At 39.0% G+C, this 26,563-nt stretch overlaps 1 protein-coding gene across 2 annotated transcripts in view; it reads right to left on the bottom strand.

Annotated features, from left to right (window-relative positions):
- The window catches only part of ST8SIA1 (ST8 alpha-N-acetyl-neuraminide alpha-2,8-sialyltransferase 1), a 145,230-nt gene that overhangs the window by 37,927 nt on the left and 80,740 nt on the right, over nt 1-26,563 (bottom strand). Inside the window, exons 3-4 of one of the 2 annotated variants that reach the window (XM_044227706.1) lie at nt 20,644-20,753; nt 10,719-10,811 (exon numbers count right to left, since the gene is read on the bottom strand). In XM_044227706.1, the coding sequence (XP_044083641.1) occupies nt 10,719-10,811; nt 20,644-20,753 (203 nt within the window). The remainder of the gene's footprint in view (nt 1-10,718; nt 10,812-20,643; nt 20,754-26,563) is intronic. The other variant, XM_044227707.1, reaches the window with a different exon arrangement.

Raw genomic sequence — 26,563 nt, 5'->3', positions numbered from 1 at the left:
AAAGAGAGTCCAAAGGCCTTGGTTCAGGCCAAGTCAGCCACTTCATGTCTGACTGAAGCACATCTTTCAACAGTCTGTCACCAAAGCTCTCACTGAAAGATCAAGACGAAATGAACCCCTGCCCCACTTGGCTCTCCTCGAGCCAGTCCCCAGCGCCTCACAGATATGCGCGGCTTCCCATCCTCTCTCTTACATGGCTCTCTTCCTCCAAAGGGTGGCTCCTTTCTCTTCTGTCTGATTATTTAAATTTCTGAGTAACTAGCAGGTATTGTTTATTTAAAAGACCTTATATTTCATCACATAGAAGATGCTATTATATTATCTTCCAGTAATACAACAACAAAGAACACAGCTGGAGAAACCAGGACTTGGTGTTTTCACAGAAGTGCTCTGGATCGCCCTGCAGAACCCTCCATTTGTTTGCACCTGCTTCATCCACGCAGAGGAACTGAGAGATTTTTGTCTTCTTTCACTTGCAGCCTTTGGCATGTGATATAGAGAATCGCTACGCATCCAGCTTCACAACCACTTCTGATACAGTTGCCCCTCTTTATGGGTAATTTTCTTCCTTCTCATTTTGCTGCTTTTCAAGAAAATATAAAATGGTTTCCATCATTTCCCTGAAATAATAGTCTGCGTATAAATCAAGCTGGCCACCCTACTGTTCTGTTTCCATGTCTTTTTTAATACCCAATAGATAATTCCAACTTTTCAGGGATATTTTAAATGCCAATCAAACTTGATCTGTGCAGTACCAATGATGTACAAACATCAATGAAGATGACAGGACAGGAGCGGCGCTGGCCAAGGTCCTCCTCACTCAGGCAGTGTCAACTCTGCTTCAGCTCCTAGGGGCTCAACAGAGGCTCTAAAAGGCAGCTCAGTCTCACAGATACTAAAATATAAAAAAAAGGGTACATCTCAAAATCAATAAAATGCAGCGTTTTATTTTGTGGGCATCCCTCCTTTCTTTTCCCTTCCCTAGCACCTGTAAGAGTCATTTATTAAATATGCCATCTACCCTATCAACTTATATTCTGCCCATGTCCATCGTTTACACCACGCTTTCCTTCTCGGTTGTTGCTGTGTGTGCAGGTGTCACACAGAGATCCAGATATGAGAGCTAATAATGGAAACTTACGTCAAAATGCAGATCATGATTCAGAGAACAGTCAAACACTAAAACTCTGATTTAAGGAAAAATCCTTCTGTTAAACAAATTAAGGCAATTTACTAATAGAAACTTCTAGAGGTGTGTTCTTATAATTCAAGTTGAAAAGCAAACATTTTTTCAATAAGAATATGTAATATTATTTTAAGCAATATATAATCAAATACAAGTAAAATTAATAATTTCAAAACTATATTCTATTTAATCCACAATGGTTCATATGCTCTAGTAAAATTAATTACAAATATAAATTTCACAATAAAGTAATTTTCACAGAGAGTATAGAAATATTATTATACATACTAATAATTACTACCATCTTACCCTTTTTTGTGAGGATAATTAATGAAGTTCGTGAATAGCTGAACAATCTGAAATTACTACATACATAATGAACTCCACGAAATGGAACTGTTCACAGATGGACCCCCACCATCTTGCCCAAAGAAGCTCTTAGCACATGTGGAGTTTGGTAAGATAATTAGCCAGTTTCAGACTTCACATTTAAGGTTGCCTCCCACAGTTAAGCTTGAGCACAAATGCCTGGGCTCTAATGAAGTGTCTTTATGAGTTGAGAGGGTGTCTCCACTTTCCAAAGGGGCATGCAGTCAGTACAAGGGTAGCACCTGCCAGAATTTCAATTGAATATTCCTGGTAGAATTACATTTCCAAGGCCGTCTCTGCCCTTAAGTACCATGATTCAGAGCACAGGCCATACGGATCCCAGATGAAACAGTCCCTCCACCATTTACACACATACACACACATACATAAAAATGTCTGGATAGATTAGAAATCTGAGTAGTAAGAGAAAGTGAGAGAGAGGTCATGGGAAATAATATTAGAACATATAGTTTCCGGAAAACCATTTACAACTGATTTTAGACATTTCAGTTCTTTTCTACCAATTAGTTTCCGGAAAACCATTTACAACTGATTTTAGACATTTCAGTTCTTTTCTACCAATCTGCCTAAGGTTCCCAAAGATGTCTCTCCCGCTCCTGCACCACCTCTCCCTCCTCTAGCCCTTCAGTATCCATTCCTTATCTCCTCTCATTTGGCTCATCCTAGTGGTTTTCTACTTGTCTACTATTCACATTCAATTCTGGAATCAGCACCATGCCCCCAAGTCTCTCCCTAACTCCCAGCAGGAAAGAGTTCCACATGCAGACAGCATAATTGCTAAACAAAATTCTGGTGCCAACTGTTAACAACATTTTTCCTGCCATGCTCTGTGCAGAGAGCGGTTGAGTAACCTATCTGAGATCACACAGCCAATGCCAACCTACTGGTTTCCAGAAATCTGCCTTCACTTTTTCCTTTCCTTCCCCTCTAACTGAAACTCACTGACATTCTGCTGATTGTGAAAACTGTACCACTGAAGTACATATTAAAAAGAAGGTTGAGGAGGAGTGGTTAGAGATTTTAAGTCAGTCCTGTATAACCATTCCTAAACTGGTCCTCTTGCTGAGTCCATGCCCTAGTTTTTTAACACTGGGATGCTACCCTTTCTCAATGGGCCTGCATGAAATAACCAGGAGAATTTAGGCTACTCTGATATCTATTTACTAAACACTATCTATTTACTAAAACACTTCAGCTATGTGTAAAACACTTCAACACTCCCAATTTATGTGATGATGTTTTCCAGTACTTCAGTTGTGGCTCTTGTTCTGACACTACAAATCAAAATCATATGTAAAGATAAGGAACTATTATTTCATGCACGTGAGGTATGTTTAGATTTGCTTACATGCTTACCAATTTCTTTGCATCCCAGCTTTTCCTTCTGAAGTAACATTTTTTTTTCTCCTGAAATACACTCTTCGGGATTTCTTTCAGTGAACATGTATTGGTGGTAAATACTCTCCACATCTGTTTTTCAAAAAGGTTTTTTATTTTGAAAAACAGTTTGCTGAGTACACCTCTCTGTATTGATCATTTCTTCTCTCGGTACTTTGAAGGTATTTTTCCACTGCTTCCGGACTTCCACTTTTACTGTTGGAGGAAGTCTGCTTTTCAATTAATTATTCTTTTGCAAGTGATCTGTCTTTTCTATCTGGCTGCTTTTTACAGCTTCTTATTATCTTTAGGTTTGCATTTTTTAAAATTTAGCTGACAATGTTTGACGCTTCATGTTTCCTGTATCTATGGATTCTGTCATTATTTAATTGTAAAAAGTCCCAACTTTTACCTCTATTTTATAATTCCACAATTCTACTTTAATGTAGTCCTTCTCATCCTATCACCCATGTTTGTTATCTTGCTTCCATATTTTCTGTATCTTCTATTCCAGCTCACCAATTCTCCTTCAGCTATGTTGAATCTGATGTGTGTTCATTTCAACAATCACATCGTTTTCATTTCTAAAAGTTCTACTTGGTTCTTGTTCAAGGTTACCTAGTTGATTTTGATACTCTCTTATTGACTTATTCTACTTACTTTTTTCTATAAAGATTTCATACTTACTTAGGTACTGCATCGCACATTTCCAGTACATTCTCAGGCATTTATATCTGTAATTTTTCATTTGCTTTTTGACTCCAAGGACTCTCAGGGTTAATGGTTTGTGTGCATTTCAGTGTTTGCTTATCAGCTTAGTATTTGTTTGAAAGTGATACATGGGAATTCTGAGAGTATTCCTCAGAAGCAATCTGTACTTCTCTTGGAAACCAGGGGCTGCTAATGACATGGGACCACATTAGGTCCCTTATCGGGGCTTAAAGTGGGACACACATTAGTATGGTAGGTCCTGGGCTTGGTTTCCAGCTCTTAGCATTAACATCAGAGTTTCGCATCTCATGGTTGGCTTTAGTTCTCTGATTTTCCATTTTGTAGGGTTTTTAGTTTGGGGGAGAATTGTGCAGAGGGGAGAGTTCCTAAATTTGGTGAGCCCAATAATATATTTGAAAATGTGTTTTATCCAAGAACAAAATGTATTCCAAAAGGAGAGTCCTCTTGAGTAGCTCTGCTGGGTAAAAGTCAGAACAGCTTCTACTGGACACACTAACATGATCCCATTTACACCACTCAGCAATCCTCAAGACAATTTCATTCTTACTTGAGAGACGGGAAGTTAAGAAACTAACGTTACATAGCCAGTAAGTAGAAGCACACATTAGTACTGGCACCAGAACTTGAACACCAATCCATCTACAGCCAGACTTGGGTTCCTCACCACTACGTAATATTGTCTCTCAGACATAAATTCATGAAGATCTGTACCTTTCCAGAGGCATCTCTTCCCTATCTTCTACTTGCTCTCTCCAGTTCCAATTTTAGTATCTGCTTTTTAATTCTCTTCTATCATGACAGACGTTAGACTGAACGGCTATCAGTGGCTGCCAAGCCTTGATGCAAACACTGATAAGCTGCTCTGAGTTTGGAGAGAAAAGAAAAAAGAAGTCATCCAGAAGAACAGATATGGAAGTTCAGGAACATAGTCTGAGATGTGAGTCATATAGAATTTTAAAGAGAAACTGCTATAATCTTCTTTAGACCAAATACTTTCCTCAATTCTCGAATTATTTTTTAAAATACATAAATAAAATAAATAATTGTTCTCCTTGCTAATATCACTACATTGGATGAAGTCTGTTCCAGTTGTATGGAAAGAGATTACCCATATTTGATATTTGATATTAAGAACCTCAACATAAATACTGGGGTCTCATATCAAGTCCTGCTAATGAATTAAAAGTTATGCCTTTGCAAATTTTAAAATGTTAACTCCACCACTGACTTAGACTCCATTTATTCTGAAAACTTGGTTTCCTAATTCATGTCAGCTTAAAAAAAAAGAGTAAATAAATCTTCCCACCTAAATATTCCATTAATACTGTTTTGAAATGTCTGTTACTAAAAAAGTCATCTCCTCATTCTAAGACCATAAATATTTTAACTTACACCAAAGGGAAAAAAAATCTCCTTTTATGAGACAATTCAAACTACGTCATTCAAATTTGGTTTGTAAAATTTGGCTATTAATTCACTATTCATTCATTCCATACATATTTGATCTGCATATCTTGTATGCCAAACAACATGCCGGGGGCTCGGGAACACAGATGAAAGATTTCTGACCCCAAGCTACTCACACCTGTTCTAATAGCACGCTGATACGCTTACATGGAAACACACACAGATCCTGCTGCTCTTTGCTAGTTGTAGCAAATAATCATTTCCTAAGTTGGAGCTTCAGAGTTTAAAAATGAATTCTTAATTTCATAATCGGACAATCTATTAAGTTTCAGTTTTTATCTTTAACAATCATTTACTCTGATATATACTGGACTCCTGCTATGGACAAATGGCTAACTGAATTTTCAGCTCTACTGAAAAACCGTTTTAAAACAAGCTTTGAGAACTCTCATCTCTATTTTTACATCACGCTACTGTAGAATGACTCAGGCTTGGCCAGTAAGGTTTTTTTTTGTTTGTTTTTTGTTTTTTTGTATTTTTTATTTTTTATAAACATATAATATATTTTCATCCCCTGGGGTACAGGTATGTGAATCATCAGGTTTACACACTTCACAGAACTCACCATAGCACATACCCTCCCCAACGTCCATAACCCAACCCCCCTTCCCCCAACCCCCCTCCCCCCAGCAACCCTCAGTTTGTTTTGTGAGATTAAGAGTCACTTATGGTTTGTCTTCCTCCCGATCCCTTATTCTTCTTCTACCCCCTTAACCCCCACCTGTTGCATCTCCACTTCTCATATCAGGGAGATCATATGATAGTTGTCTTTCTCTGCTTGACTTATTTTGCTAAGCATGATACGCTCTAGTTCCATCCACATCATTGCAAATGGCAAGATTTCATTTCTTTTGATGGTTGCATAGTATTCCATTGTGTATATATACCACATCTTCTTTTTTTTTTTTTAAAGATTTTATTTATTTATCAGAGAGAGAGGGGGGGAGAGAGCGAGCATAGGCAGACAGAATGGCAGGCAGAGGCAGAGGGAGAAGCAGGCTCCCTGCCGAGCAAGGAGTCCGATGTGGGACTCGATCCTAGGACGCTGGGATCGTGACCTGAGCCGAAGGCAGCTGCTTAACCAACTGAGCCACCCAGGCGTCCCAATACCACATCTTCTTTATCCATTCATCTGTTGATGGACATCTAGGTTCTTTCCATAGTTTGGCTATTGTGGACATTGCTGCTATAAACATTCGGGTGCATGTGCCCCTTCGGATCACTATGTTTGTATCTTTAGGGTAAATACCCAGTAGTGCAATTGCTGGGTCATAGGGTAGTTCTATTTTCAACATTTTGAGGAACCTCCATGCTGTTTTCCAGAGTGGATGCACCAGCTTGCATTCCCACCAACAGTGTAGGAGGGTTCCCCTTTCTCCACATCCTCGCCAGCATCTGTCATTTCCTGACTTGTTAATTTTAGCCATTCTGACTGGTGAGAGGTGATATCGCATTGTGGTTTTAATTTGTATTTCCCTGATGCTGAGTGATATGGAGCACTTTTTCCTGTGTCTGTTGGCCATCTGGATGTCTTCTTTGCAGAAATGTCTGTTCATGTCCTCTGCCCATTTCTTGATTGGATTATGTGTTCTTTGGGTGTTGAGTTTGCTAAATTCTTTATAGATTTTGGACACTAGCCCTTTATCTGATATGTCATTTGCAAATATCTTCTCCCATTCTGTCAGTTGTCTTTTGATTTTGTTAACTGTTTCCTTTACTGTGCAAAAGCTTTTGATCTTGAAGAAATCCCAATAGTTCATTTTTGCCCTTGCTTCCCTTGCCTTTGGCGATGTTCCTAGGAAGATGTTGCTGCGGCTGAGGTCGAAGAGGTTTCTGCCTGTGTTCTCCTCAAGGATTTTGATGGATTCCTTTCTCACATTGAGGTCCTTCATCCATTTTGAGTCTATTTTCGTGTGTGGTGTAAGGAAATGGTCCAATTTCATTTTTCTGCACGTGGCTGTCCAATTTTCCCAACACCATTTATTGAAGAGACTGTCTCTTTTCCATTGGACATTCTTTCCTGCTTTGTTGAAGATTAGTTGACCATAGAGTTGAGGGTCTATTTCTGGGCTGTCTATTCTGTTCCATTGATCTATGTGTCTGTTTTTGTGCCAGTACCATGCTTTCTTGAAGATGACAGCTTTGTAATAGAGCTTGAAGTCTGGAATTGTGATGCTACCAACTTTGGCTTTCTTTTTCAATATTCCTTTGGCTATTCGAGGTCTTTTCTGGTTCCATATAAATTTTAGGATTATTTGTTCCATTTCTTTGAAAAAGATGGATGGTACTTTGATAAGAATTGCATTAAATGTGTAGATTGCTTTAGGTAGCATAGACATTTTCACAATATTTATTCTTCCAATCCAGGAGCATGGAACATTTTTCCATTTATTTGTGTCTTCCTCAATTTCTTTCATGAGTACTTTATAGTTTTCTGAGTATAGATTCTTTGCCTCTTTGGTTAGGTTTTTCCCTAGGTATCTTATGGTTTGGGGTGCAATTGTAAATGGGATTGACTCCTTAATTTCTCTTTCTTCTGTCTTATTGTTTGTGTAGAGAAATGCAACTGATTTCTGTGTATTCATTTTATATCCTGACACTTTACTGAATTCCTGTACAAGTTCTAACAGTTTTGGAGTGGAGTCTTTTGGGTTTTCCACATATAGTATCATATCATCTGCGAAGAGTTATAGTTTGACTTCTTCTTTGCCAATTTGGATGCCTTTAATTTCCTTTTGTTGTCTGACTGCTGCGGGTAGGACTTCTAGTACTATGTTGAATAGCAGTGGTGATAATGGACATCCCTGCCATGTTCCTGACCTTAGCGGAAAAGCTTTCAGTTTTTCTCCATTGAGAATGATATTTGCGGTGGGTTTTTCATAGATGGCTTTGATGATATTGACGTATGTGCCCTCTATCCCTATACTTTGGCCAGTAAGTTTTAAACATTTGTGAGTAATGGAACCTATGGAAAAGCGGATGAAAAAATGCACATGTACGAAATTTTTGTACACATTTCAGAAGTGGTTCAGGGCACCCCTTAGGTCCTGCTACAGACCATTCAATAGAACCATGGTAATGTCTGCTGACTGTGAGCAACCTAGGGGTGCAAACTTCAGTCACGTCTCATTCAAGTTAGTACTTCTTGTCCCAGAGCAGATTTCAAAAAATATTGTTGAGTGAGTACCTTGGCAACACTGTCCTCGAGAAGCCTCCATGATTATCTCCCTCTTCCCCCCAAACTTCCAAATCCTCAACTTCCACTTACATACTTTTCTAAAACTTACTTGCTCAAGCCTAACCTGACAGTCTAGGCGACTATCTCTTACTCAGACTCTATGTCCATAATTTTCCCTCCTCCACTTCACAAAAGGCATACCTCCTACCACCCAAATGTTATAATGACGCATTGTCCCAGAGTATAAAAACCACTCAGGCCAGAAAAAAAATTTTTTTTTTTCCAAGATACACAGTGTCTGAGGGAGTGTCCCTTGAGAAAAAGCAAAAAGATCCTTATAAGAACTACAAGAAGTCATATTTCATTTTATCCAGGGGATAAACTCTTGGCAATTCCCATACTTTGTTTATATGTTGAATAATTAGAATTCAGAGGTAAGATGATTATATGGGTTAGATTTTAATACTTATACTTGAATTAAAAAGTGATCAGCCTTTTTTCTGACAGAAAGCTCAACTTATGAATTATTCCAACAAAGTACACTGAGGACATGTAACATCCAAAGAGCTAAATCTGCACTTTTGAGATTTTGGCAATATATATTTAAAGCATATGCACAACACAGAATACACTGAAAGTACATACTTGGTGATAATTTAAGCTTATGCCAAAAAATTTAGATAACTTAAAAATGGTCAGGGAAATAATGATGGATTTTTAAAATTTTTTTTAAAGATTTTGTTGCTTTATTTTGAGAGAAAGAGTGTGCAAGCAGGAGATGGAACAGAGGGAGAGAGAGAGAATCTCAAGCAGGCTCCATGATGAGTGCAGACGATGATGTGCGGGGCTCTGCCTCACAACCTCAAAATCATGACCTGAGCCAAAATCAAGAATTGGACATTCAACTGACTGAGCCACCCAGGCACCCCTGGATTAAATTTCTTAAATAAGAAAATTGAAACTATAAATGCACTAGAAAAATACAGGACAACATTTTTTTCAATGGAAGCTATGTGGGTAAGTAAGATCAAAGAAAGATTTTTTTAAAAAGAAGCCATAGAGGAAAATATTAACAAATTTCATTGCATAAAACACATTAAATTTTGAAAGGACAGCAGTTAAAACATCAATGATAGGCTGGAAGAAAATATTTGCTACATATACAGCAAACATATCTATAGCATAAACAGTTAACACTTATAAACAGTTCTTATAAACCAACAGGAAGATATTTTTTAAAAAGAAAAATAGCACAAAATGAGCAAAAAATACAAGAAGGCAATTCACAGAGAAAATATTAACAGTCAATAGTCACTCAACCCTTGCTGTAGTCAGAAAAAAATGTATAGTAAATCAAAAATAATATATCATTTCTCACCCAATAAATTGCCAAAAATTTAAAAAATGAATACTATACAATGTTGTTTTTAGGACTGGGAAACAGGCAATCTTATCCTTTACAAAAAGGAAAGTAAATGGTACATTTTGGAGAGGTGATTTCACAGTATCTGCCAAAATTAAAAAAAATGTTTGGTTGCATTTCTGGACATCTTTTATATGGGAATGCTTACTTGTGAACCAAACCAGTGCACCATTGCTTATGAGGTGACACACATGTGCAGTCACCTGGGTACAACTCCCTTGGATGACAAGAACCTGAGCTCACCACATCTGAGATTGCAGTCCTAACTGCTAGCTAGGCAGGAGAGTGTTAAGGCAACGTTTGACTTCTCTTTTCACAGAGATTGAGTCATTCTCTACACTGAGCAATCCTTGGAGAAACAACCCATAGTTTACCGATGGGCTCTGTCAACTAGAGATCAACCCCCAAAAGCTCCCACAGCAGCTGTCTAAGATCTCCAGAATTGATCTGGGAGCAAGAATTTTACGTCTGCTCTCCCAAATCTGATTGAACGCAATATAATGTAATGTAATATCGTCATGATTATATATTCCTATATATTCTGACAATTTTGCTATTTCCAAGCATATATATACAGCGGATAGGCCATTTTTGTTTCTATTCTTTAACAAAACTACTATTAATAGTAGTGCCAATCAAGGAGTTGGGAATAAAGCCAGCAAGTTAGAAAGTAGAAATGAGTAAGCAGGTGATTGTATCGCTTCTCTGAGTGAAACAACGGAATCTCATGGTATTTCTACCATCTATAAAGGCAAAAAACAGAATCCCAGAAGAGGCATAAATAGTGTTTGGATTCCCATAATCCTGCTTAGTTTATTTACAATTCCCTCCTTCATCCTTCCTGCCTGTCCAGATGGTTTTCTTCTTTGTTTTTCAAACTGAATTATGTTCACTGCCTTAAGATGTTAAATACTTCAAAGGCCTTTCTCTTCAGTTCCTCAGAAACAGAAGTCATAAACTCTTACCTTTGCCGAATTATGCTGGGGTTAGCGGTCACTAAATGACTTTTGGATCCAACATCTTTAGTGTATTCACTTGACAAAGGAGGAAGATTGCATCTAGAGAAACAAAACATTTTAGAATGATTTACAAACTTTTTAAATCAATTATCATGACAAATGGGAATTTTCCTAGATCTAACTCATCCACAAATAATCAATTTTATCACCTCTCCCTTTAAACAGTCATTAGATGACTAACTATTACCATCTTCAAAATGCAGTCATAAAAGTGAGCCCTGTTTTAAAAGAAAATGTCAGCTAGAGAGTTAAGTAATCTATTAAAAAAGAGACATTAACTAGGATGAATTTATTCCATTCAAAATATTTTTGAGTTGGTAGGACAGGAAGTATTAGGCTTGAAACTAGAGCTCAGGAGGGTGTGGTATACTAGGACACAGGGCTGGCAGTGTTCTCTGTATACCCAGAAACCTCAAGACACAGGGAAGAATTGTATTTGCTTGTGGTTTTCTTTCTGTTTCCAAATCCTAAATTATAACAGTACATTCACAGCAAACTCTGCCACCTAAATCAATGCATGTCCAACTTCGGTGTACATGACCAATGTATGGGTTGACTACTGGTGGAACAGGGTGATTTGTTATCTAAAGAAATGCAATGATTTTCCACTGTCCCAGTTCAGCTGAGGAAAAGCGTACAGGTGATGTTTTCTTAGCGACAATAATAAATCCCCCCCCTCTCTCTCTCTCTGTCTCTCTCTCTCTCTCACACACACACACACACACACACACGCAACCACCCCAGTCCTTATTGCTTTCCTTGGCCACAATGTCTTATGAATGTTTACAGTGGAAAATAGGGCAACTACAAATCCCAATCCCATGGCTTTCTGCCAGTGGAACTTCAGGCAAGTTAATTCATCTGCCTGGTCTTTGTTACCTCATTACACAAAATGAGGATAATGACTTTTCTTCTCCAATGAGCTTGTTGTAAGGATTATAGTAAGAAATGTATAAGAGGTCCCTACCTTGATATCTCCTCCATAGTAAAAACTCAAAAATATTGTGTATCAGAAATATATTTATAATTAAATATATTTATTTTTTTGAAGATATATATATATCTAAATGAATCCATAGTTTCCACTAGGTTTTATTACTTTGTCCTAATTTCTCCTAGTCACCCCTAGCTCTAACTTGACTCCTACTACATCAGAGCATCTCTAACTTTGACTCTTCAACAAACTAAAACATCATTTATTTGCAGGTAAAGAGATGTAAACATTAAGGTCTCTGCCATTCCCCTAACTATTAAATTTACCCTACAAATTTCCCCAGGACATGGAATTGTCTAGGCAGCCACTCAGCTGATTAGCTCAAGTTCCTTGATGTTGTCTTGTATTTGTCCTGTGACTCCTACCACATCAGGGCATCTTGGGCGGAACTTGTCTCAGTTGATTTGGAATCTTCCTTTCATCTGCTCAACAGTAAAAAGATGCTGGCCCTTCAGGCAGCTACCCACAGATTACTTAGTCAGCCAGTTGGTGACTTTTGCTGAGTGCCCATTGAGAAGAACACAGTGGTCATTGTAAGGGGCGTGGGGGCTAAGCCAAGTCACAGGGCCTCCTCTTGAGGTGTCTATACTTTAGTGGTCACACCATATCCAGTGTGGTTTCTGAGGACCATTGTGAGGGAGTGAACTTCAGCTTTACCAGCCAGGCTCATCCAACACGGGTACTGACTATGGTCTTGTGATTGAACTGATCTTTGATCACCTGATGAAGGTGACTTGCAGGGTAAAACACAAGCTAAAATTTGAGCATTTACATCTTTTTTTTAAAGTTTTAATTATTAATTAGAGAGACAGAGAGAGAACAGTGATGGGGAGGGGGACAGAAAGAGTGGGAGAGGAGAAGCAGACTTCCCACCAAGCAGAAAGCCCAAAATGGGCTCGATCCCAGGAGCCTGGGATCATGACCTGAGCCAAAGGCAGACGCTTAACTGACTGAGCTACCTAGGTGCCCCTGAGCATTTATGTCTTATGAAGCTTTGATCTTAATGGTCCTTCATAACTTTGAGAATCAAACACATTATATCAAAACTATGACCTCTAAAAACTGTTGGAAAGTACAATTAACCTATTTTGTCATTAATGAAACATGTCAGTTTTAATGAATAGTCTGTTTTTCTGTGTGTTCCTTGTAGGTTGATCCACGGCTCATATGTCTGAGTTCCTTCATACCTTCTATCGCACAGACAAAGCTCAAGAAAAACTTTTGGATACTGATTGTTAAGTCCTACAACACAAGGAAATTGTTTATAACAAGATAATGTTTTATAAGTGCATTTCTGGAAAATAATGACACTGCATTTTGGTGTAAATATCTGTCTTAAGTTCTTCAAATGCCAATGTCTATGACACTTCCTTGTAGTTCTTTTCTTAGAAAAAGCACACTGTAATTTTAGCTCTTCAATTCCTAAACTGATAATTACATAGATTTACATAAGAGGCACATTTAATACAAATTGTTTCTAATAAGGCATAATTCTGTAAAAGTGTTTCAAACTTTGCATTATTGCTCATTGGCACAACTAACAGATATTAATGGCTAATGTGTCTTAGTAACTGTGCTCATGACCCTAAAAGATGTTGTCACAGAACTGCATTCTTTTGGGATGCCGGGTTGGCTCAGTGGGGTAAGCATCTGCCTTCAGCTCAGGTCATGATCCCAGGGTCCTGGGACTGAGTCCTGCATCAGGTTTCTTGCTCAGCAGGGAGTCTGCTTCTCCCTCTCCCTTTAGCACTCCCCCACCCCAGTTTGTGCCCTCTCTCTCACCCCTCAATTAAATAAATAAAATATTTTTAAAATTTTTTGAAAAAAACAAAGCAAAAAAAAAAGTTAAAAATAGAACTACCCTATGACCCAATTTCACTGCTAGGTATTTACCCAAAGAATACAAGAACACAAATTCAAAGGAATACATGCACCCTGATGTTTATAGTAGCATTATTTACAATAGCCAAAATAGGAGAGCAGACCAACTGTCCATAGTGAGATACATACATACATATATATATGTATGTATATATATATATCTATCTCACCCATCAAAAAGAATAAAATCTTGCCATTTGTGTGACATGAATGGAGCTAGAGAGTATTATGCTAGGTGAAATATATCAGTTAAAGAAAAAGAAATACCATATGATTTCCTCTTATATGGAATTTAGAAGACAGAGCAAATGAGCATAGGGGAAAAAAGAGAGAAGGAGAGTGAGGCAAACCAGGAAACAGATTCTAAGTACAGAGAACAAACTGATGGTTATCAGAGAGGAGGCAGGTGGGGGGATGAACTGAATAGGTAATGGGGACTAAAGGATGAACTTGTTGTGATGAGCACCAGGTGTTTGTGGAATTGTTGAATCTCTATATTGTACACCTGAAACTAGTATTACACTGCATGTTAACTAACTGGAATTTAAATAAAAACTTTAAAAGTGTTATGCATATTTAAGTATGCAAAACACACACGATAATTCCATGGCACCAAAATGATGTTGCCCTCACTTGTATCCCTGAGCCACCCAAATCATCTCCAAGATGCAATCATGTTACCTTTGTCTTGCAGACCTTCCAGATAAATTGTATTCAATAATATTATTTTTTAAAAGTGTTTTTTGGGTTAGAGCAAATGTTTACTTTGAAAAACAAGAAAATAGAAAAACAAGAAATAGATGTTTAACATTAGGAAGTGTAGTTGAGTGGCACCTGGGTGGCTTAGGTGGTTAAGCATTTGCCTTCAGCTCAGGTCACGATCCTGGGTCCTTGGGATCGAGCCCCATGTTGGGCTCCCTGCTCATCTCAGAGTCTGCTTCTCCCTTTTCCTCTGCCCTCCTCTTCCTCCCCACTCATTCTTTCTCTCTCTCAAGAAAATAAAATCTTTAAAAAAAAAAAAAAGATAAGAAAATGTATTCGAAAATGTCTAAGCAAAGAAAAGTACAACACTGTTTTATCCTAATACTGGAAAACATTTTGAACTGTAATGTGGTATATCACTGTATGCAGGTAAGGCTATTTTTTGGATCTTTTCTCTCACTGTAACTCTCCATGCATCCTACAGTCTAAGATCAGACATACTATGTGTTTTCTAATCATATGTACTCACGAAATGTTTAATTTTGAATTATGACACTACCTCAATTGTCTCAAAAAAATGTGTACGAAGCAACCATTTATAAGTAGATCTGTTAGTGGTCAAATGAGAATAATTGATAAACAATTTATAACACTCAATTACTCCCATATTGTAAACCATAAACTAGGCTTTTAGAAAATTCAAGTATGTTATGAAAATGGCCATTTTTCTTCACAGGGGTTCAAGATGGTGGCATTGGAAGACCCTGAACTGACCTCCTCCCATTGGTACACCAAATCTACAGCTACCTATAGAATAATTCTCCCTGAAAAAGACCTGAAAATAAGCTAAATGGCAACTCCACAACAAAAGATAAAAGGACCAAATCAGGAAAGGTAGGAGAGGCAGAGACACGGTCTTGTCAAAAATCCCTCTCCTGGCATGATAAGCCACAAGTGAGAGGGTTCTCACAAATATAGAGCATATCGCTAAGGAGCAACTATTTGATCTCCATATCATGTATCTCAACACTTGGGACCTGCACCAGAGAGGCCCCAAAACATCTGGCTTCGAAAACCAGCATGGCTTATACTTAGAAGACCCAAAGGACTATAGAAAATGAAGACTCCCATCTTAAAAGGGCTCATGCAAAGGCTCATTCTCCTGGGTACCAGTGCAAAAACAGCAAGCTGAAAAGCACGTAGACCATATGTGAAAGAAATGCATTGTCTAATCTTAAAGCATCTGCCAGAAGGGCAGGGGTCTGCTGGCACTCTCTCCAGGGATGGAGGTGCTGGTGCGTGTCATTTTTGCACTCTCCTACCTTTCTGCTTGCTCTGGGATGGTGCTCCCATTCCCCCCTTTAAAATATGTAAAAATGTGAAACTGGTCAGGTATATGTGCCAATATGCCAGCACGTGTCTTCCCTGCCAAAGCCTATGGAAGGGCATGTCCCAGTCTGGCACTCTACTGTGGATCCATGCCGCCAAACACAGTAGGTACATTCAGAGCATACAAGGGATGCCCTGTCTCTGAGCCAAGGGGAACTTATGTATCTGGGCCCCACAGGTCTGAAAGAATTAGAGAAACAGTTCCCAGCAGGTTATCACTCCCAGGTCAAATGGAGGCAGCAGACTAAAACACTCACCCATCTTCCTGTGACCATTCCTTCAAGACTGGGAGACACAGTTGTTTGACATAATACAAAGAAACAAACACAGAGAATCAAACAAAATGAGGAAAAGAGGCATGTTCTTCAATTGAAAGAACAAGATACAACCCCCCCCCAAAAAACCTTAATGAAATGAAGATAAGTAATTTTCCTGATAGAGTTCAAAGTAATGATCAAATAGATGCTCACCAATCTCAGGAGAGTGGATAAACACAGAAAGAACTTCAATGAAGAGATATGAAATATAAGAAAGTACCAAACAGAAGTGACAGAGCTGAAGAATACAATAACTGAACTGAAAAATACACCAAAGGTGTTCAATAGCAGACTAGATGAAACAGAAGGAAGGATCACTGACTTGGAAGACAGGAGAGTGGAACTCACCAAAACAGAGCAGCAGGAAGAAAAACAAACAAACAAACAAATAAACAAACATTTAAGTGAAGATAGCTTAAGGAACCTCTAAGACAATATCAAAAGATGAACATCTGCATAATAGGGGTACCAGGAGGAGGATAAAAAGGGACAGAAAGCGTATTTTAAGAAATAATTGCTGAAAACTTCCCTAATCTGGAAAAGGAGGAAATGAACATTCAAGTTTAGGAAGCCCACCTAATGAGACCCACACTACAACACATTATAATTAAAATGTCAAAAGTTAAAGATAGAATCTTAAAGCAGCAAGAGATAATCAATGTGTTACATATAAGGGGACCCCCATAAGACCGCATGCAGATTTTCAAAAGAAACCTTGAAGATCAGAAGGGAGTGCATGATATATTCAAAGAGCTAAAAGCAAAAAACTGCCAATCAAGAAGACTCTACTTAGCAAGGTTATCATTTAACTGAAGGAGAGGATAAGAGAGCTTTCCAGACAAGCAAAAACTAAAGGACTTCCACTAAACTGGCCTTACAAGAATTGTTAAAGGGACTTCCTTAAGCTGAAGGGAAAGGGCACTTATTAGTAATATGAAAATATATAAAAGTAAAAATGTCATCGATAAAGGAAAATCCATAATAAAAGTAATGGACCAATCATTTACAAAGTTCACATGAAGGTTAAAATATAAAAATAGGAAAAATAACTATAATTACAATTATTAGTTAGAGGATACACAAAATAAAAGGATGTAAAACATGACATCAAAAACAAAACATGGATGGGAGAGTTAAAATGTAGGGTTTTAGTAAGTGTTCAAACATAACTTGCTATCAACTTAAAATAGACTTGTGTGTATATATAGGCTGAGACATGTAAGTCTCATGGTAACCACAAAGCAAAAACCTACAGTAGATACACAAAAAAATAATGTGAATGGCATCTAAACATAAGACTGAAGAAAGACATCAAACCATAAGGGAAGAGAGCAAAAGAAGAAGAAACAAGGAGCAACTACAAAACAGCCAGAAAACAACGAACTAAATGGCAAAAGTACATCCCTAGCTAGAACTACTTTAAATATAAGTGGGCTAAATTCTCCAATCAAATGACATGGAGTGTCCATCAATGGAGGAATGGATAAAGAAGATGAAGTATATAAGTAATGGAATATTACTGTCATAAAAAAGAATGAAATCTCACCATTTGCCACAATAAAGATGGCCTTTGAGGGTGTTAGAGTAAGTGAAATAAATCACAGAGAAAGACAAATACTCTGTGATTTCACTTATATGTGGAATCTAAAACACAAAACAAACAGAACAAAATTCATAGATAGAGAGCAAAGATTGGTGGTTGCCAGAAGGGATGAGGTGGGAGTGAGAGTAATGTGAACAGGGAGTCGGGAAATACAAAATTCCAGTCATAAAATAAGTAAGTCACGGGTAACATATAGTACGTGACTACCGTCAGCAAATACCCTACTGCATATTATGTAACTTCTATGGTAATGGGGAAACGAGATTCACTGTGATCATTTCAGTGTATACAAATATCAAATCATGATGTTGTACCCCTGAAACTAATAAAATGTTACATGTCAATTATAATTCAATTAAAAAAAAAGAAAATGGTGCTATTTTTGAAATTAAATCAATGGCCCATGCACAAATAACTCTAGTTCTCTGAATTTTCAATCTTCACCTCTCTCAGTATTCTGGGAACATTTATGTTTACTCGTTAATTCTGAATTTGAATAGAGCAATGTTGATTGTACATAACACAAACTTGTTTATTTGCAATAAATAAATATAGATAACCCCTCAAAAATGCTTAGCCCTAGTCTTCAACATGTTAAGTTTAAAACATGTACCTTCCTAAATACAGTGACACACAGATATATAAACTTAGGAATAATATAAAAATACATTGTCCTGCCTCCTGCCAGACTGTATTAAGACCTTTTAAAATCACTTAAATTCCTTGAATTTGTAAGTATAATAACCACACCTCCTTCCTCCTTACATAGTTTTTGGAAAGATCAAATAAACATCCTTGAATGCAAGCTTGCAAATATAAAGTAGACTACATGAGCTGTTAGGATTATATAGTTATATAGAAGTTTCCACAATGGAAAGGCCTGAGGAACTGTCTGCTCCCATTCCCTCACATGCTGAGCCCCAGCAAAGGTAAAACGACATGCTGTAGATCACAGAGCTGGTTTGTGGCAATAGCTTGTCTTCTGTCCCTCTGTGTTCTCTGCTGGCTCTTCAGCCTCTACCTAATGCCAGTATTGGAATGGATGCTTGGATTTGGTCCAGGGCCTTTGCTCTTCCCATCTACCTCAACTCTACAGGTGATGGTGGCCCCTCCCATAGCTGAACTACCTTTCCAGGCTCATCTCAATGTACTGTGGCAGCACTTGGTGTCTTTCCCACTTCAGAGCCTCAGAAAGACTATTCCTATGCCAAGAGTGAAATGTAGACATGGCTTACCCCACACACCACTTCTTAGAAGGTCCCTGACCCCTCACCATCTGTCTCTGAATTCCCTCTATCAGAGCACTCCAGGTACAACATACAGACAGAAATGGTTCACACACCATTCCTCGGCCCAGCTAACACCAATACCTAGTAGTAGCTCAATAAATAAATGTTGTACTGATGTAAGAGAATAACTACATTTTTATTTTCTATATTTTCCTTTTCTTTGTATATACTGCAGCAATAATAATAATTGCAATGGAGAGAAAACCACATTTCTATACTGGAAAAACTATGGCAGGGCATTTCCATGAGGGAAAGATGGATATAGAAAGACATCCCCCTCTGCTACAGGCTTCACGAGCAAGATAAAAAGTCTGCTGAAGGAACCCAAGTCTCATTCTCTGAACAGGAACTTGGATTTCCCTCAAGTCCATGGCTTCTGCCAAAACACTCTCACCTAGTGTCTTCAGCCTCCTTACCCCACTGTGCTCAGAGCTCCCAGGTGGTTTAGTGTTCTCTTAGCCACCTTTGACCACTTCTAGACTATTCTACTTATCCTTAAAAATGATCACAAAATCCAAATCCCAAGCCCCAACTCCCTTCCTAGGCTTAGGCTTCTTCCCTTTGTGGTGCTACAGGCCTTAGTCTTCCTGGCCCTGGAGCCTTTGCCACCTGCATCTCCGTCGTCCCCATGTCAGTGAGGCTTTGGGACCCATCTGAAAGAATCTCTACAACGTAGCTTCAAAGTTCCTATGCTTCTTCAGCTACAAATGTCTTCTTTTTCTGTCACACAGCAGATCAGCGCCCAGACATACTGAGTTCTGAAATCATAAACTCCACTGGGCCTCTCTTTGACGTTAGTTCTTATCATTCCATTTCTCTCTTATCTTTCCCAGCACCCACTGCCTGTGGGCTCAGAATGACCCTGTCCTTGGGCCCCATTTGGGCCCCCTCCTCTCTTGTTCTTGCGTCTCAGCACCCACTTCCTGTCCAGCTCAGACCTCAAGGCATGTCACCTCACACTCTCTCTAGCCAGGATCTTCCTTCCGTGTCGTTACTCCTCCTCCTCCCTCCCTCTCACCCAGACAAACCCAAACCCATGTCAGTCCAATCACTTGTTGTCTTCACTTCTGGTGAAAATCACCCACCAGTGCAGGCGGGTGTCCCAACAGGTGGAAGGCCTCTACCCCTGACTGGATCCATCTTAGCAGGTTTTTACACACCCCTGCAGAAGTCTCCTGTGTTCCTCTCCAAGGGACACACACGTCACCACTCTGCTCAATCCCTTAACCAAACCTCCTCACTGCTCCAAAGTTATGCCCCCTCGTTCCTTCCAGCTGTCCCAGCCATACACAGATCAGACCCGTCTTCAAATCCCACTTGCTACTCACAAATGCTTTTGTGAAAAACAAAGATGACAAGGGTGTAGAGTAGAAATAAATAAATGAAAACATTCATTTAGAGGCAATCTTTGTAGTTTTTATCACCCGACTGTATGCTCTAAAGCAAAATCTAAGTGTTTCTACTTTTGGGTCTCCCCACGACCTCTAAGCCCTCCTTGGCTTTGTACTTTCTTGGGGCATGTTCCCTTGCTCCCTGGGCCTCTCCTGCATTCACTTATATCTGAACTTGAAGGGAAGCTAAAGAGCAGTTCCAACTGATTAATCCCAAGTGACTAGCTCTGAAAGGCCCCAGGGCTTGTAAAGGGGTGGGGGAAAGGAGAGAAGGCAGAGGCCATGCTGTGGGTGCTCTCTCTTACCGCATGACAAAATTTGCTTCATCTATTTGACGGCCACAGCCACTCTTCTTCAGAATCCCACCATTTCCCACCACCGCGCATTTCTTCAAGGGCAGCTGGAATGGGGTTGCCTAGCAACAGAAAACAAGGCGGGTTTTCACTGCAGAGAACACACAACCACTCACAAAATCATTGTTTACAGCAGACCCTTTGGAGGAATTTGACTGAAGACTGGGCAGACCAAAAGAGCATGGAGAAAGAAAGATGCCAAGAAGTTTATAAGGGATAAACTAGACTGCTTCTTTGACACTAAAAATAAATAAATGAATAAACAAATAAAAATTTAAAAATTAACTCCCTGAAGTGCATCTAAGTATAACATATTTTGTACCAAATTGACCATGTACATTGGAGAAAGCACCTACTAGAGAAAAGAGAAAAATTCCATACTAAACATTGGATTAGTTTTAAAGGCATTAAATGGGGAACAAGCTCAAATGAATTCTATCTCCCTATCTGAATGCAATTTCATTCATTCATTCATAAAGTCTGCAATTCACTCAACAAACAGTAGCTGAGTGTTTCCTATGCTAACTGCTAGGGGTAAATACAAAAAGTTACAAAAAGTCACAGGCCTCAGGACTCACAGTTTGAGATGTAGGGGGACTGTGAACATAGAACTCTAATGTAATGCTGAAATTGTTGTAGAAGAGGTACGCTCTAAGTGCTGTGGAGAATCCCACACAGGAGAAAAAGGGCAAATTTCTGCCAAGCTAACTCAGGGAACGCTTTCTCACTTGAGATGAATCTTAAAGGATGAATAGGATATTGCCAGGCAGAGAATATAAACAAAGGCATAAAGTATGCGGAAAGCAAATGCTGTGTTTATGAGAAAATGTACACTCTGGGTGGGTCTGTCTAGAACCTGGGAGGTGCTAACAGGCAAGTGACTTGTGCAAACCAGACAGCATGTGACTTTCTTTCTGCAAACACTGAGCTGGACTGCAAAGAAAATGTTCAGTGTACCCGAGTGTTCCCTGAATTGCTATTTATAGTACCAGGGACTGACTACCAAAACCTAGCAATAGGCCCTGGAAGTGAAATACGTCATTCAGTATCTTTTAGCTGGGTCAGCAAGAACCACCAGGTACAGAATCTCCTGCTTGCTGAAACAATGCTTACTGGTGGCAGTTCTTCGGGGGAAGAATTTGCATCTACAGAACTGGTACATAAAATAACTATTCTGATATTAAGTAGGCCATTTTGCATGAATTTGAAGCAAGACAGATTTTACCAGCAGAATAAATGGAATATATGAATATATACTATAAGAAATTCACATAGGCACAAAGTAATGAAACCAGAAAAATAAAATTCCAAGAGTCTGTGTGATAACTAGCAGCTGAGGTCGGCACTTAAGGCAGCACAAGAAAAAGACAGTGCTAAGAAAATATAGTTGATAAAGATACAGTACTTAAACCGTAAAGTCTAAGCATTTGCCAGCAGACAAGGAAGAATTCCCTGCATGACTGCAACAGAGAACAGTCCAGTGAACTTCAGAGTGGGATACAGAGAAGACAGACAGGCAAAGGCCAGCACTCTGACAGGTCCAGATTGATCCAGGATGACATGTGGCATATTCCTTAGTCAGTGCTAAGGAGGGTTTGAGGTCAGCATCAGAAATACTAGGTTAGGGGCGCCTGGGTGGCTCAGTGGGTAAAAGCCTCTGCCTTCGGCTCAGGTCATGATCTCAGGTCCTGGGATCGAGCCCCGCATCAGGGTCTCTGCTCTGCAAGGATCCTGCTTCCTCCCCTCTCTCGCTGCCTCCCTCTCTGCCTACTTGTGATTTCTCTCTCTCCATCAAATAAATAAAATCTTAAAAAAAAAAAAAAAAAAAGAAATACTAGGTTAGATCCACCGAAACAGGTAGAGGATAATAGGGGAAGAGAGGAAGAAATGAAGTAAGATGAAACCAGAGATGGAGACAAACCATAAGAGATTCTTAATCTTAGGAAACAAACTGACGGTTGCTGGAGGAGACGGGGGTGAGGGGGTGGGGGAACAGGGTGATGGACACTGGGGAGGGTATGTGTTACAATGAGCACTGGGTATTATATAAGACTGATGAATCACAGACCTGTACCCCTGAAACAAATAATATATTATATATTAATTAACTGAATTTAAATTAAAAAAGGAAAATATATTTGTATATAAAAAAATAAAAGTGCAAAAAAGGAAATACATGCTTAGATCTATAATATGTTAGATGTATATTTAAGTTTATATGCTCAAATTAGTTATTAATTTATTCTACAAGTATTTACTAAGTGCCTACTATGTTCCAGGCACTGTTCTGGATGACAGGGACATAAGTAATTATTCCTGTTCTTGTGGAGCTTACAATCTCGTGAATAAAGACAAATGGGTGAAATGCATAGTATGTCAGATGGCAATATGGGCTGTGGAGAGAAATAAATCATTGGCAGGAGACAATCAGGAAATGGCTTTTAAAGAACTGCAATTCAAATAGGGTGGTTGGGGAGGACCTCAAAGGAGACATGTGAGCAAATCCTTGAACATGAGATGGTGAACATTATGGACATCTGGGGGTAACTGCTTTCGCTAACCTTGAGGAAGGAACATCCCTGGGGTAGGAAAGGAAGAGCTAAAGACCCCATTGTGTGTGAAGATGAGTAAGCAGGGGACTGAGATGTAGAAGAGGAAATCGGAGTTAACTTGTGGAGAGATTAGAGAATAAGGTCTGTAGGGCCCTGAAGGGTGATAAAGACTTTGGGTTTTGTTCTGAGATGTACATCAAGTCAAGGTAAGATGAGGAAAGGACGACATTATGCCATATTGTGGAACCACCACTCTGCCTCTGTGTGAACAGGCTACAAGATGTCATGGGTAGAAAGAAAGTGACCAGTCAGGAGTCTCCTATAACAGGGGACTAGAGATTCTGGTGGCTTGGACGAGGACGATGGTGGTGGGATGGTGAGAAGTGAGCAGATTCTGGAGATACTTTGAAGGAAAAGCTGACAGGATTTGCTGATGTAATGGAAATAGAGTAAAATAAAAAGAGGTATTGAGAATGATGCCAAGGGTTTTGGCTAACAAAGCTGCAAAGATGGATCTGCCATTTACTGAGGTATAGATTACAGAGGAGCAGGTTTTGGGGGAAATGGTTTAGAGTTCAATTTTAAATATGTCATGTGTGACAACATTTAATGACAGTATCAAGGAGGCAAATAAATATGAGAATACATCCAGGGAACTGGCCTTTCCTGGAGAGAGCTGGGAGTGATCAGCATACAATAGGTAATGGGTGTTGACAGAAAAGAGAAGAGGTCAAAGACTTGAATCCTGGGACATTCCAACAAGAAGTCAGGACACTAAGGAGACTTAGGAGTGGACACAGAAAAGTGTGGAGTCCTGGAAGATAAGTTAAAAAAAAAAAAGAGAGAGAGAGAGAGAGTTTCTCAAAAAAGAAGGGGAAAAATGGCAGCAAATGCAATAGATTTGCAATAATAAATTAATAAATAAAGTAAAATAACAGCTAAAAAATTTCCCCTGGATTTAGCAACATGGAGATGCCCTGGTAACCTTAACAAGGATAGATGTGCTTCACAGCATAGACAGAAGCCTGATCTGAGCTCAGTGAGTTATACATGTTTATTTGCATATCTATTTCTACATAGTTTATTTTAAAAGTGTGGGCTCATTCATGTTCAACTAATATTTAGTTTGCCTTGGGGCATCTGCGTGGCTCCATCAGTTAAGCATAGGACTCTTGAGATCAGCTCAAGTCATGGTCTCAGGGTTGTGATATCAAGCCCTGCACTGGCCTCTGCCTACTTGGGATTCTCCCTGTCCCTCTGCCTCTCCCCAGCTAATAAAATAATAACACTCATAGTAATAATAATTAGTTTGCATTCTAAAAGCCAATTTAAACCCTCCCTCACTGCTGTTTGAGTCCTTGAGGGGTGCCTGGGTGGCTCAGTTGGTTAAGCATCCAACTCTTGGTTTCAGCTCAGATCATGATTTTAGGGTCATTAGACTGAGCCCTGTACTGAGCTCTATGCTCAGCAGAGAGTCTACTTGAGAATTCTCTCCCTCATCCTGTGCCCCTCGCCCACTTTTTTAAGGTTTTTTAAACCTTAAAAAAAAGGAGAGAGAGTTCTTGAACCAGGTTGACTGGCAATCCCAGGCTTCCTGGCACAAATCTGGGCACAGAAGCAGCATATCTGAAAAGGGCAGAAGTAGCATCAGCAATGTAAAGCCAGGTATCTCCAGGGGCACCAGGGTGGCTCAGTCGATTGGGCAATGGGCTCTTGATGTCGGGTCAGGTCACGATCTCCAGGTTGTGGAATCAGGCCCAGTGTCAGGCTCTGAGCTCAGCAAGGAGTCTGCTTGAGATTTCCTTCCTCTCCCTCTCCTTCTGCTCCTCCCTCCACTCATGCACTCTTTCTCTAATATAAACAAAATCTTTAAAAAAGAAAAAAAAAAAAAAAAACTAGGAGCCTCCTACCTCCTAACTTCCAGGTTGTAGGACTGTGGAATTATAGCACAGGCTGTCCAACCCCTCAGTGTTCTACTTCCCGTCCCTAAAGAGAGCTAATATCACAGGATTATATGAGATTATGTGAGCTGATATACACACATCTCATTGGGTGCCTGGTATGGTGTTCCTTGCCTTCTTCTTTCTTCCTTTCCTTTTTCTTTCATCCCTTTCCTCCTTCTAGCACAATTCACTGACTTGTTCAAGCCACAAAATACTGGGATTCCATGGGTTTGGGGAAACACGATAAAACAGTGATTTATCTAATTCTACCTTAACAATTGTAAAATGTAACTATTATTTTCATATACTATAAAAATATTTTAGAAGCTCTTGAACCAAAGGTCAGGGATGGGGGAGTCATTTCTTTTTTTGCTGTTAATATTTTCTTGCTACTACTCCATTTGGTCAATGGCTAGCCCTCACACAAGCAATTTCAATAAATATTTGTCAAGTGCCTACATGCACACTGTTCTGGGCACAATAACAGCTCATCAAAGCTTTACAGAAAGGAAAAACTTAACTGAGAAAATACTGTGGAATTTTAACTAATTGAGATAATACTATCATTGTGGTATTTTAAACACAGAATATCTCAACTTAGCAATGGTCAGTGATATGTGAACACAAAGTTCTCCTTCTGGGGTACAGTAACTAGACAGTACTTTCGGTCATCTGTTTCCACATGAATATTATTATTTTGGCAAAAAGTATTTTTTTTTTATTAAGGCATTGGATTCTTTCTTTTCAAATGCATCTCCTTGCATCCCTGCCAGAAAATGTCTAATGATTCTGAGAATACAGTATACCATAAAACTCTTCCTGCTAACCTTAAAAAATACTACTCTATGTCCATCAGTTTATGAATGGATAAAGAAATCATGGCGCACGCGCACACACACATATACATATACAACAGAATATTACTTAGCCATAATAAAAAAAGAATAAGATCTTGTCATTTGTGACATGGATGGACCTAGAGGGTATTATACTAAGTGCAAATGCATTAGACAGAGAAAGACAATTACCATATGATTTCACTTATATGTGGAATCTAAAAAAAACAAAACAAATGAATAAACAAACAAACAGAAAGCAGAAACAGATCCATAAATACAGAGAACAAACTGATGTTTGCCAGAAGGAAGGAAGCTGGGGGAATAAGCAAAATGGGTAAGGGGATTGGGATACAGGCTCCCAATAATGGAATGATTAAGTCATGAGAATAAAAGGTACAAAATAGGGAATAACAGTGGTTCTAGTGGTATTGTATATTGGTATAGTATTGTAATAGCATTATACAGGGACAGACAGATGGTAGCTACACATGCGGTAGGCTTATAGCACAATGGACAAACTTGGGAAATCACTGTTTTG

This window comes from Neovison vison, chromosome 12, assembly GCF_020171115.1.
Source record: "Neovison vison isolate M4711 chromosome 12, ASM_NN_V1, whole genome shotgun sequence".
NCBI classification, from domain to species: Eukaryota; Metazoa; Chordata; class Mammalia; order Carnivora; family Mustelidae; genus Neogale; species Neogale vison.
Note: the sequence above shows the minus strand (reverse complement) of the source record. Positions and strands in the feature narration are given on the sequence as shown.